Source organism: Petaurus breviceps, unplaced genomic scaffold, assembly GCF_028583685.1.
Source record: "Petaurus breviceps papuanus isolate PSGF00001 unplaced genomic scaffold, PetGlider_PUasm1.0 90804, whole genome shotgun sequence".
Lineage (NCBI taxonomy): Eukaryota > Metazoa > Chordata > Mammalia > Diprotodontia > Petauridae > Petaurus > Petaurus breviceps.
In genome coordinates, this window is record NW_027187348.1 from 5,064,076 (window position 1) to 5,076,508 (window position 12,433).

The 12,433-nt window shown below is 39.3% G+C and overlaps 1 protein-coding gene and 1 long non-coding RNA gene across 5 annotated transcripts in view; one reads left to right on the top strand and one right to left on the bottom strand.

The window, feature by feature from the left end:
* LOC138147563 (uncharacterized) overlaps window positions 1-12,433 on the top strand; it is a 90,168-nt gene that overhangs the window by 13,613 nt on the left and 64,122 nt on the right. The gene's annotated exons all lie outside the window — the stretch shown is intronic.
* CLMP (CXADR like membrane protein) overlaps window positions 1-12,433 on the bottom strand; it is a 134,288-nt gene that overhangs the window by 5,775 nt on the left and 116,080 nt on the right. For all 3 annotated transcript variants that reach the window (XM_069070082.1, XM_069070081.1, XM_069070080.1), the window contains 3 exons: window positions 4,059-4,226; window positions 3,088-3,210; window positions 695-836 (listed from right to left, as the gene is read on the bottom strand). In XM_069070082.1, coding sequence (XP_068926183.1) covers window positions 695-836; window positions 3,088-3,210; window positions 4,059-4,226 — 433 coding nt within the window. The remainder of the gene's footprint in view (window positions 1-694; window positions 837-3,087; window positions 3,211-4,058; window positions 4,227-12,433) is intronic.

The window sequence follows — 12,433 nt, forward strand, 5'->3', positions numbered from 1 at the left end:
TATACTAGGTGCAGGGAATAAATAAAAAAGAGGAGTTTATGCTCTATTGGAGTGGAATATAATTTATACAGAGAAGTAAATGTGATTTGAGTGGGTAAAGTTATCAAAGAAGTAGCACCTGAGCCAGAAGAGAGAACATTTCAGGTATAGAGGATGGCTTGTCAATATGGAATGTGGTTTGGGAACAGCTAGTAGTCCAGTTTGGCTAGAACACAAAATGTGTGAGAGGAGGTTATATGAGGTAGATGGAAGCTAGATTGATTAAAGCTGACTTTTACTGAGTACTCGAGAGCTGTCAAAGGTTCTTGATTGGCAGAGTGCCAGGGTCAGATATGTGTCTTAGGAAAATTATTTTGGCAGCTATGTAAAGGATGAGTCAAAGTGAAGAAAGTCTAGAAGCAGGGTCACCAGTTAGCAGGGTATTACAATGATCCAGATGAGAGGACCTGAACTGGGTTTGTGGCAAAGTGATTATTGAGAACAGAACCTGTTTGAGAGATGTTAGGGAAGGGGAATCAACTAGACCTGGGGCAACTGATTGGATGTGGGGATTAAGGCGGTGGAAAGATGGAAAGAGTCGAGGGTAACCCTGAGGTAACAAGCCTAGGTGATCGGGAGGACTTTCTTTCTTTTCCTTTTTTTTTAAACAGAAAAAGAAGCAAATATCTAGAAAAGGTTTGGGGATTCTTTTTACCTGATTTCATTGGGTCTCTCTTCTTCTTCATATCTATTCTTGTCTTTTCTTCGGATGAGCAACCATATCAGAAGGAAAATCAGCAGGGCTCCAGCCACCATACCTGTCACTGCTCCCGCAATCATGCCAAAGCTTTGTACATCTGTTTCCTCAGAAAGCAGAATCAAAACTGGACATGAGCTGAGAAAACCAGATACTTAGGAAACACCAACCTCAGATTGGACTACGGAGTGCTTCCCTTGTAAGTGTAAAACAACTATCACCGTCCTTTTCTGTGGCGAGGCACTACCATCTTCTATATTTTTGCAATCAGTATCATTAAAAAACCGAGCTCTGGAGCAACTGTTCTAGAGATTGGCAAATGAATAACCTTCTGCTTATCCTCCCTTCCTTTCTTGTTCTCTTTCTTCTCTCTCCTCCCCCTATAATAAAAATGAATTAAAATGGAGTCCTTGGCCATGACTCAGTGTGAGGTTTAGCCACAGGAATTTAGAAGTAGGATTCAAGCAGAGCTGAGAGCTCACTTAACTGCTTGGTTATTTCTCTTCCCCAATTTATACTTCAATGCCTATAAATGTCTACATCTGGCCTAACAACAATAATGATAATAATAATAAATAGTAATGATAGTTTATGTTTACATTGTATCCTGTAGTTTATGAAGTACTTTACTCCCAACAGCTTGGGGGTGGTGCTGCTGAAGGAATTGAAGGGATTAGAGCATTGAGTGTTAATGGAAATTGGGTGAACTACACTGACTTCCATCTTTTGACTCAATTCTGGAGCTAGCTCAACTTCCTTTCATTCAATTATGGATCTAATCTAGATTTTGTCTTGTGAGAAAAGTTTATTAATTTGTGGGAATTGGGAGAAAACCTTATTGTATTGTTTGAACCTAGTCCTGTGTGTTTGGGAAACTGGACACCTCTGTTTGCTGTTTAGAGACCCTTAACTAAGGACCTAGGTTATGCTTACCAGAAACTTAGTGAGATGAGAAGACTTATGCAAGGAGTTTTCTCACAATTGTACATCCCAAGCAGCCCACATGTCTTATCTGAAAACTGGCCCTGTACTGATCAGTTATTGTTTCCATGTTTCTTTGATTGCTCATACACACTTGGGAAGAGTGAGACACCTCCTTTCCTGATTTCAGAGAATTTCATACCTGTTCACTTTCCCCTTCCCAACCTGGAAAGTCCCAAATCTTTCCTCCAGTTAGAAATCAAATTACCCAATGCTGTATTGTTTCCTTTTAATTAATTGGTCTTACTTGATTGTTTTTAATGTATAAAAATCTGTCTCCCCCTCTATTCCAGGTTGTCTAAGGTAAGAAGGTCTGGGCCCTGTTTGTTGGGCAATTGCCATGCATTGCTTAATAAATCAATACGCTAGAAAGAGTAAGGCTTTGTTTCCTCAGCCTTTTCATCTTTCACCTGCCATAGAGATAGATAGGTTGATATTTATTATTCCCATTTTACAGATCTGAGAACAGAGGCTTAGAGAGGCCAAGGCATATTATATCTATTAAGTAGTTTGGATTTGGAGGCTCCCTGAACCAAGAATTTCACCCTACATCTGAAATGCCTAGAGCTTCTATTAAGGGAATCAGTTGCCTATATGTCCCATAGTTTATCTCAAGGCTCATCTGTAGCATTTAGAACCCCTATGCCCATGGGGTCATCATATATATCCTTTTTAAAAAAATACCAGCAATCAGTTACTCTTCCAAGGCTTACACTGGAAGATCTTTGGATCATGAGGCTAACAAACTGCTTACTACACTAAGTAGATCCTGACAGTTCCCTCCATGGTTAAAGTGTGGAGTTTCTCTTTTAAAGTCAAAAGCTGACAAACTGACAATGGCAAATTATTAAAAAGTCACATCCAGAACTATATCTTTAGGCACATTTTGTGTGTATGTGTGTGTGTTTTAATTTATGATTTGTAAAAAATTAACAAGTATCTTTTTTCTCTTCCTTCTACTTCCTTTTGCTCTTTCCCTCTCCCCCAAGCAGTAAATAGGGACATTTTTGTAAAAAAGCAAAAACAAAAAACTTTTTTATTCTTGTCTTAAATGAGTAGTAGTATAGGCCAGCCAAAAATAAAGAAAGAATGTTAATTTTCTTTGGCTCCCTATGGTCTTCCTGGGGAAGGGTACTCAATACATTTGATGGACTGATAATCTTCACCTTTGTTTGTGAGTATACTCCCAAACTCAGGTAGAATAAATCTTCCCAAGTCACCTGGGAAATTATGAAATCATTCTGGGAAATAGAGCTTTGAACTTGACCTTGTTAATGCTCAGACTTTCCGTCCCTGAAATATAGTACTTGCCACAAGGAGACTCAAGAGAGTAAGACTTCCTTTTTCCGGCGCTCCTCTCCCATACTCACACTGCACTGTCACTCGAACCACACAGCTTTCCTTCCCCGCCTCATTGCCAGCTGTGCATTGATACAGTCCAGAGGAAGATAAAGTGAGATTCTGCAGCAAGACACGCCCAGGGTTTTCATAGTCTTGACACAAAACAGAAAGACAGATTGTAAGTTCTTCCTAAGAATGACCAATTAAATTCACTATTGACCAATGGGGAGGAATTGGAGGGCATTTTTATTTTAGGTACCTTCCTAAAATTAATAAGGGATGGTGGGCTTTTAGAGAATACCAAGTAAGATAAAATAAGAATCATTTGGATTGCTCTATCCTTTCAATAAAAGTACTTTGAATTGACAGAGTTTTATTGTTTGCAGGGTTAGTTCCTCATAACAATCTAAGAAAGTAGTATAAGGATTATTATCGACATTTCAATATTCTTACCATAAGGCAGCTAGGTGGGAGAGTGGATAGAGCTCTGGTCTTGGAGGCAGGAAGGCAGGAGTTCAAATCTTGCCCAAGACACTTAATACCTTTGTGATTGTAGGCATGTCACAACACACCTTCTGTACCAGTTTCTTCATCCAAAAAATGGGGATAACAATAGCATCTACCTCACAGAGTTGTATGTAACATACATGAAGTGCTTCAAAAACCTTAAAACTCTACATAAATGGTAGATATTATTGTTATTTTACAGGCAGTTATCAGAAAGATTATGTGACCTATCCAAAATCATACAGATAGTTCATAGATTTGGGATTTGAACCCAGATCTTCTGGCAGTAAATCCAGGGCTCTTCCACTGTCCCACACTGTCTCTGAATATCATATACAGGTTCACGAAGATGAGAGGGATCAGCTATTACATACCCATTTTATAGATGGAGTAATTGACTTACTGGTAAATACAGATTTAGAATTCATTTCATTTGACTCCCAATCCTACACTCAATCTGCTAGTCTGATGAGAAAGTAGAAAGATGACTTACCAACCCGTGATTTGGGGGGCAGGTGTTCATCTTCTCCCTCCTTCTCCTTAATGCGCTGCCAATGGTACACAATAGGCTTTGTGCCTGAAGATGACTCACACTGCAAGGTCAGGTCCCCTCCTTCAGTCAGCACTCCTTCTAGCTCACATTTAGGTTTAGATGGTTTCACTGGCATCAAAAGAATAACGATTATTCACGTAGCCACCAGACATCCCAAAGGGTAAGACTCTGAGATAACTCTTAGTCGATCTGTCACGGAACCCAGCCTTGCTATACAACTCCCATGATGTAGCTTTCCCTCTCTCCCCTTTCCTGTGTATCATGTCACCCTATTTCCCCTATTTCATAGTAGAGACATCCTGGGAGACAGCCCTTCCACCTTTCCCTTCTCAAAGCCCTGAAATAATTTTAGAAGAGATGTTGCCAGGCCTTAATAACACCATGACTATAGGTTCAATCACCAAACATGAGCCAGTTTGGATCAAACTAGTTTTCTCTATAAAGCCAGTTAGCTCAGCTGGTTATAGGGTGAGGCTAATAGTAAATAAACATTAATTAAACACCTACTTTGTGTCAGGTAGGTAGTGAAGTAGATAGAGTGGATGGAATAGAGTGCCTGGCCTGGAGTCATGAAGACATTCCAGAGTTCAAAACTGATCTCTGACACTAGCTGTATAACTCTGGGCAAGTCATCTAACCCTGTTTGCCTCCATTTCCTCATCTGTAAAATGAGCTGGAGAGGGAAATGGCAAACCACTCCATTATCTTTGCCATGAAAACCCCACATAGGATCATCAAGAGTCTGACACAGCTAAAAATGACTGAACAGCAATGAGTGTGCCAGGAACTATGCTAAATCTTGAGAATACAGAAAGAGGCAAAAGTCCCTGCCCTTCTAGGAAATAACCTAATAATACTAAGATTTAGTCCCATTATGGGCTAGTTGTGATTTTTGAATGACAGTTTAAAAATAAAGAAATGATGAACTCTTGGTCTGGGATGAAGTGCATTCAAGAGAAGCAAGCAAAAATATATTTGCCTGCAGTCTTGGAAATCCAACCAAAAAGGCTTTAAGATAAAAATTAAAGGGAAAGAGGATTGTGAAGAGGAGAAAACAGCCTATTAAAATGAGAATACTAGCAATAAAGATGCTTGGTAAGAGGAGGCAGAAATTGAAGAAAGTAGTCAACAATAAAACCCATGGAGTTAGATATTTATTTGTCTGTCTGTCTATATGTCCATGTATGCACAAATAAAATATAGGAAATAAGCAAGGTGAACCAGTGTGCCTAAAGTAAAAGATGCAAATTTGATTTTATAGGTATCACTAACACTTGGTCAGAGGGGATGTTTGACTGGGATAAAGCTTTGGAAAGGAAAAGCTTATTCACAAGGATATACTGATCCAAGAACCAGAAGTCTAGTAGAATTTTGTTGAAGATGAATGAAGCAAGAAATACTATTCATATTTTTCGCTGGAGTAAGTAAACAACAGGCTACTTAGACACATGGAGAAAATAGATGAAGAGTTGGAAAACATATCACTATCCTGGCACAAGGTCATGATGTGGAAGTCATTGAAGACTTCATTCATCCAGATATCTGTTAACTAAACAAATAAATCTGCCAAAAGTAGAGCAGCTAGTTACTTCTTGTTATTCAGTTGGGTCTGGCTCTCTTGACCCCATTTGAGGTTTTCTTGGCAAAGATACTAGAGTGGTTTGCCATTTCCTTCTCCAGCTCATTTTACAGATAAGGAAATGGAGGCAAACAGGGTTAAATGACTTGCCCAGAGTCACACAGCTGGTAAATGTCTGAAGCCACATTAGAACATTAGAAAATTAGAAAATTAGTCTTCCTGACTCCACTGCCAATAATACTTCCATTCATCAAAGGGTGGAGGATTTGACAAAATGCCTTAGGGCTACAGACAAGATAAAAATCCTGATTAATCTGGTTCTGACTAAGTAATTTCTCCATTTTCTACAAACAGGAGTCCCCCCTACATTTGAAAAGTGTAGTGGGTAGGATTATTAAACCAGCCTTTTTAAAATCTACAATACCTCCACTTAAAAGAATATATAGGATATTGACATTTTGAATAATGTTTTCTCTTTCAGAGTTTTATTCCAGTCAAAGTTCACCTCTAACTAAGTCTTAGGGATACCTATGAGACCATATCTGCCTGTTTTGTTCTAGGCACTCTAGCCTAGTAAATTAATAGACAAGCTGACTAACTTGTGCAGTATAAGGTAGGACTCCTCCCTTGTAAATGGGTTGAAAGGAGTTGAAAGTTGAAAGGAGAGAGGCAACTTTCCCTCTCATCCAACTAGTGGCATCAATACTGACGACAATATAAGATTAGGGAAGGCACCCTATTCAAATGTGCACATGTGGTTCTTTGGGCAGCAATGAACAGAAGAATTGTAGGATTTAATTTACATAAATATGGTTCCTGAGTTTGCCATTAGGTTAACTGACCACATTGGACATCATGTTGGATCAGTTTCCTTTTCTGTAAAATGAGGGGTTGGACTAGGTGACTTCTAAGGTCTCCTTCACCCCCACCTCCCAATTCCAATACTATGACTGAAAATCAGGTCAGTCAAAAAAACACTTAAGGACTTATTATATACCAGGCCTTGGGCTGAGCACTGGCCAGACAAAGAGAGGTAAATGACTAGTCCCAGCTCTAGAGATCACAATCTAAGGAATCCTGCAAGATAATAGAATGCTGGACTTACTGAGAATCAGAAGACCTGGTTTGGAATCCCTGTTCCACTCACACTAGTTGAGTGAGTCAGGGGAAGCTCTCCGAGCTTCAATTTCCTCATCTATAAATGGAAATAATGGTAGCACCAGCTGCACAGTGTTTTTGTAAGAAACTAATCATGTATGTAATGCACTTGCCAACCTTAAATCATTATATAAATGGGACTGTGGTTTGTCAAATGCAACTGACAGAAGCTGACTAGGTCCCCATTCCCAGACCCATGAATTGCTTGAGGCTGACCAAACCTGATCACTCCCAGCCTCTGACTGTTATGTAAATGTCCTAAACTCTCTCTTCCCAAGCTTTCTCTAAGAATTTTCAGTAGTTATACGAAACTGTTTACCACATGAAACCAAAGGAAGTCCCAATCCCTAAGCACCAGCTGCCCCTCACCCTCTGCCCAAGAACCCCTCCTCCTGCCCCCTTTTCCAGCTCCCCAGTACTTGCTGCATCAAAATTTCTTGCCCCGACTAAAGATAATTTTTTGCTATATTAGCTGCCTTCTCATTAATTCAAGTTGACAGGTACTATGAGTGATGATGAAAATGGCTTATGACCCAGTCTATCTAGTGAGAAGATACTTGTTTTTATGTTTAATAGTCTGCTGACTAGTTTGTAGCCCTGACCCTTCCAACCACTTTGTTGCTGCTATTGTGGCTCAGTCATTTCAGTCATGTCAACTCTCTGTGACTCCCTTTGGGGAAGATACTGGAGTGGTTTGCCATTTCCTTCTCCAACTCATTTTACAGATGAGGAAACAGCCAAATAGGGTTAAATTACTTGCCCAGGGTCATACAGCTAGGAATTAATCTGAAGCCACATTTGAGCACAGGTCTTCCTGACTCCAGGGCCTAAGCTCTCTCCACTGCCCACAATTACCTTCTAGTATCCCTGGGTGCTTGGTAATTGGGTTCATACACTAACATTCTACAAATGGCTCTATGTGGTGTTTAGAACTGAGGCCTAGCATGTATATCAAAAGATCTGAGTGTAAAAAGAATCTTCCCCTTTAGGAAATGCCTAGAATACTTTAACTGTTAGAAAACCTTTACTGTTTCCTTATTATCCCTTAGTATTTAACTCCCTGGCATTTTAAAACTTGAAAAGAGGGGCATGGGGTTAAAAAGATTCATACCCACACTCCATGCAGATATTAAAAGATAAAGTAACTTTTCATAAGTGTTTGAAGTCTTACTTCTTCTTACACTTCTTAATTCTTAAAACTCAGAGATGGGTACACTGTGTGCTACTAATACTCTACAAATATTAAAAGGGATTTCTCTTCTTCATTCAGAACTCAATCCAGTAGGCACTGTCATCCCCTCAAAAAACCAAACACTAAACTGCCAAACAGCTTTCCGAAGAGCCAAAGGGCTTTAGCCAAGATAAATTTTTAATCAGATAAGTGACTCTGCTGGGCTTTTAGCTGTTTACTCCCCACTAGGTGAATAAAGTAATTTATCAAACTCAGTATACTTAAATGGAGGCTTCATTATTCAAGCATTAACTTGTTCTGTGACCTTGGATAAGTCATTTCTCCCCTGTGCCAACTGCCTTCTCTGTAAGGGGGATGGGGAAGAGAAGAAGTGATCTTAGATCTTCCTGTATTAACATTTTATGGAGGAGTTAAGTAAAAAGTGACTTAATTAGCCTTTTATAGGAATATTAAACATAAAAGATGATTACCGTGTTTCCCCAATAATAAGACACTGTCTTATTATTTTTTTGGACAGAAAAACACCAGAGGGCTTATTTTCAGGGGAGGGCTTATTTTAATGAACATTGACAGCAATTTTAATAAACAGATAAATGTGAACAAAAAAAATGTACCTTTATTCAATAAGCAAACCACTGGGGAAGAACAGGATGACGCGCTCACTGCTGCAGCTCTGATTGGATGCAACTCGGAGCGCGGCATGCGTAATGCAGCATGTAGCACAGGGGATCACCTTCACTACAGTAGCAATCTCAATAGGGCTTATTTTCCGGGGAGGGCTTATTTTAGAGGAATCTTACACAGTAAGGGGAGGGCTTATTTTCAGGATAGGTCTTATTATCCGGGAAACACGGTTATTATCCTGCAAAGTATTTATCTTCTACTAACTTGATTAAGAGAAAACAATGAAAAACTAGCAAATAAAAAAAAACCAACCCTATGCTGAATGGAAAGGAAATGAATACCACCTTATCAGATTGCAAGATTCTAGGTGTGCTACCTTAGGAGTGACTTCATTTGAGAGTCCCTCCCCATCCCCCAACCACCATGGCTTGTCTTCCCATCCTCCCACCCCTTCAGTTCCTGGCAGTGCTATTGAATGGGGTTGGCTCAGGTTTGGAACTATTCTTTACCATGGAAGAAATGATGAAATATATTAAAACATCTGTGACTAGGAATCTTTCCTAAGCAAAGGAGGCACATGGGTTTGTGGTTAACATTCTAACATTGGAAACCTTAAGAAACACATTTGCAAAGTGATTTGTAAACTTTAATGTACTTTATAAATGCTAGCTATTGTTGTTAGGTATAGTAAATAAAGGGAGTAATACAAATCAACAGAGACTATCAATTGAACTTAAATCTTTTTTTCCCCTCTACAATTTCATTCTATAAATGCACCTCTCATTCTTTAGTGTGGAGGGAGCCGTGTGTTACATGGTAATGATGGTTTGGGAGATGGGCCAAAGTTATGGGAACTACCAGGATACGGTTTGTTTAGTATGGATTTTTTTTTGGGGGGGGGGGGGGGTTATTTGTTAACTGTAAGTAAAAATAGGCCTTTCATCCTATGGGGCTCCATCCATTTCCATAGTGATAGTGAGAGTATCAGATGGCATTGCAAGAATCCTATTTTTAAAGACCATCTACAAACATTTATTTAACTGTTGGTACTCTTAATGTGGGATTCTTGTCCAGTTATCCAATGGAGATACCTCACCAGAGGAATTAAATCACGCTTGCACAACTATTGGAAGGTCTTTGTGTTGGGCAGTCCCTCTATGGAGAATTTAATGAAGGCCAGGGAAAAGGTTCACCCAGGATGGTAGAACATGGCACCAGGTGATGAATAGGCAGCAGATTTTGATGAATGATTTCCTAACCCTAAGAGTTGGTTTGTTAAGATTCTTCTGGTACTTCAGATCCTTAGAGACAGCCTCAGGAAGCTCTAACCAGCTGCCCAGTCTTTTATTTTATTAATATATAAAATGCCTGCCCTGCTCCTTGTCCTCTGAAAGAGCCTTGAACTCCCCTTAGATTGCCTCTCTCTCAGGTTCCCTATCTTCCTTTTTCAGTGGTCAGATTCTCATTGTCCAATAGTGAAGCTAGGTGGCAAAGTGAATAGAGCACCAGGTCTGGAGTCGGGAAGATCTGAATTCAAAACCAGTCTCAGACACTTACTGGCTGTGTTACCCTGAGCAAGTCACTTAACCCTGTTTGCCTTTGTTTCCTTATCTGTAAAATGAGCTAGAGAAGGAAATATCAAATCACTGCAGTATCTTTGCCAACAAAACCCCAAAATGGGTTCATGAAGAGTGGGACACGACTGAAAAACAACTGAACGACATTAGTGGTCTAGTAAAAATGGCCTGAATGCTAAAGTTCAGAGTGAATTAGAGTTGGTGAGGAAAACTAAGACCTAAAAAAAGGTTTTTTTAAAGCTAAATTGAGCAAAAGAAGAGGATCAAAGAATGGATATACTACTCATGTGGGACCAGATAAGTACAAGAGATGACATAGAGAAGGTAACTCATTTTACTTAATATTTCCTCTGCCAAGGAATAAGCTCTTTGGACTGAAAAGGACAGAATAAAAATGGCTGATAAGAGAACCTCTAGTTGCCCTCAGTAAGTTCAAGGTACTAGGCTTAGATGAATTACATTCCAGGGTACTGAGTGAACTGGAAGATGTAATTGCTAAGTCAATACTACTGTTTTCAAATGACTATGGAGAACCTGAGGGGTGTTACATAAATGTGTCCTGATTTTCTAGTTTTCAAAAAAGAGATTGGATGGAGTTGTAAACTATAGACCAGTAAGGTTGAATTAAATTCTTGCAAAAATTTGAGAATGTATTATTAAAGGGATGGTTACTAGACAAGTAGAAAAGAAAACAATGATCACAAACAATCATCAGGAACAGATATGCCAGATTAACCTCACTTAATTTTTTGACAGGGTGCCTAGACTGGTTGATGAAGAAATGACAAGATTATATTTTAAGAAGATTCTGGCAAAGCATTTGACACAGTCTCCCTTGCTGTGTATGTGGACTACTTGGAAATGTTTGGGTTAGATAATAGTAAATAGTATCGTGAATTTTGGAGGATTGTTTGAATGATTAGACCCAAAGAGTGGTTAGTAATAGCTTTAGGTCAGTTTGGAAGGAAGTCTCAAATAGAGTAGAGTGATACAGGGAGCTGTTCTTGGCCATGTACTGTTTAAAATGTTTATGGATGACTTGGGATAAAGGAATAGATTAACAGGTTTATCTAATTTAGAAATGTCACAAAACTTGGGGAGGAGAGTTTGGAGAGGGGAATGGTTTAAGCAATAGACTAGATGACAGAATTAGGATAAAAAAAAAATCTAGAGCATTGGGCCAAACCTAATAAGATGAAGTTTAATTGGGACAAATGTAAAGTTTTACCCTCAGGTTTAAAATAATCTTCACAAACATAAGGTTAAGAAAGGAGATTTGGGGGTGGCTAGGTGGTGCAGTGAGTAAAGTGCCAGTTCCAGTCAGGAGGACCCAAGTTCGGTTCCTCGGCCTCAGATACTTAACACCCACCCACACACACACAAACAACTAGCATGTAACCTTGGGCATGTTACTTAACCACAATTGCCCTCCAAAAGGCAAAAAAAAAAAAAAAAGGAGATTTGGCTAAATATTTTTTCTGAATAAAGATCTGGGTTTTGGGGCAGCCAGGTAGCACAGTGAGTAAGAGCACTGGCCCCAGTGTTGGGATGACCTGGGGGATATAATCCAGGCTCAGATACTTAGCACCACACCCAGAAATAACTAGCTGTATAACCTTGAGCAAGTTACTTAACCACAATTGCTTAAAAAAAAAAGATATGGGTTTTTATTTTTAATTTTTTTAATCTATATTGAAAGCTTAAGATGAATTACTATGTAATATAATGGTCCCAAAACCCTAATAAAACTTTTGACTTAGGGAAGAAAATACTCTTTCATATATGTTCTGTCTGGGTGCCGTATTTTAGGAAAGACATTGGTAAGCTGGACAGTACCTAGTGCAGGGTAACCAGGATGGTCAAGGGCCTCAAGATCATGGTATCTGAGGACTGATTGGAGGAACTGAGGTTAGCCTAGATAAGAGAAGATATTCAGTGCACGATGACCACCTTTTAATATTAGGAAGGCTTTTACATGAAAGAGGATTCAATTTATTCTAGTTGGCCCTAGATCACTTGGCAGTGTGACACAGTCAACAGAACATGAACTTGGTACTGATGTGGTTTAGGATGCTGGGAACCCTGAAATTCAAGGATACAGGGTGGGTCTGCCTCGAAAGAGTTCAACCACTAAAGCCTTCTTGCAGTCCAAGTAGCGAGTTTATTAAGATATTGTTTGGGTGGG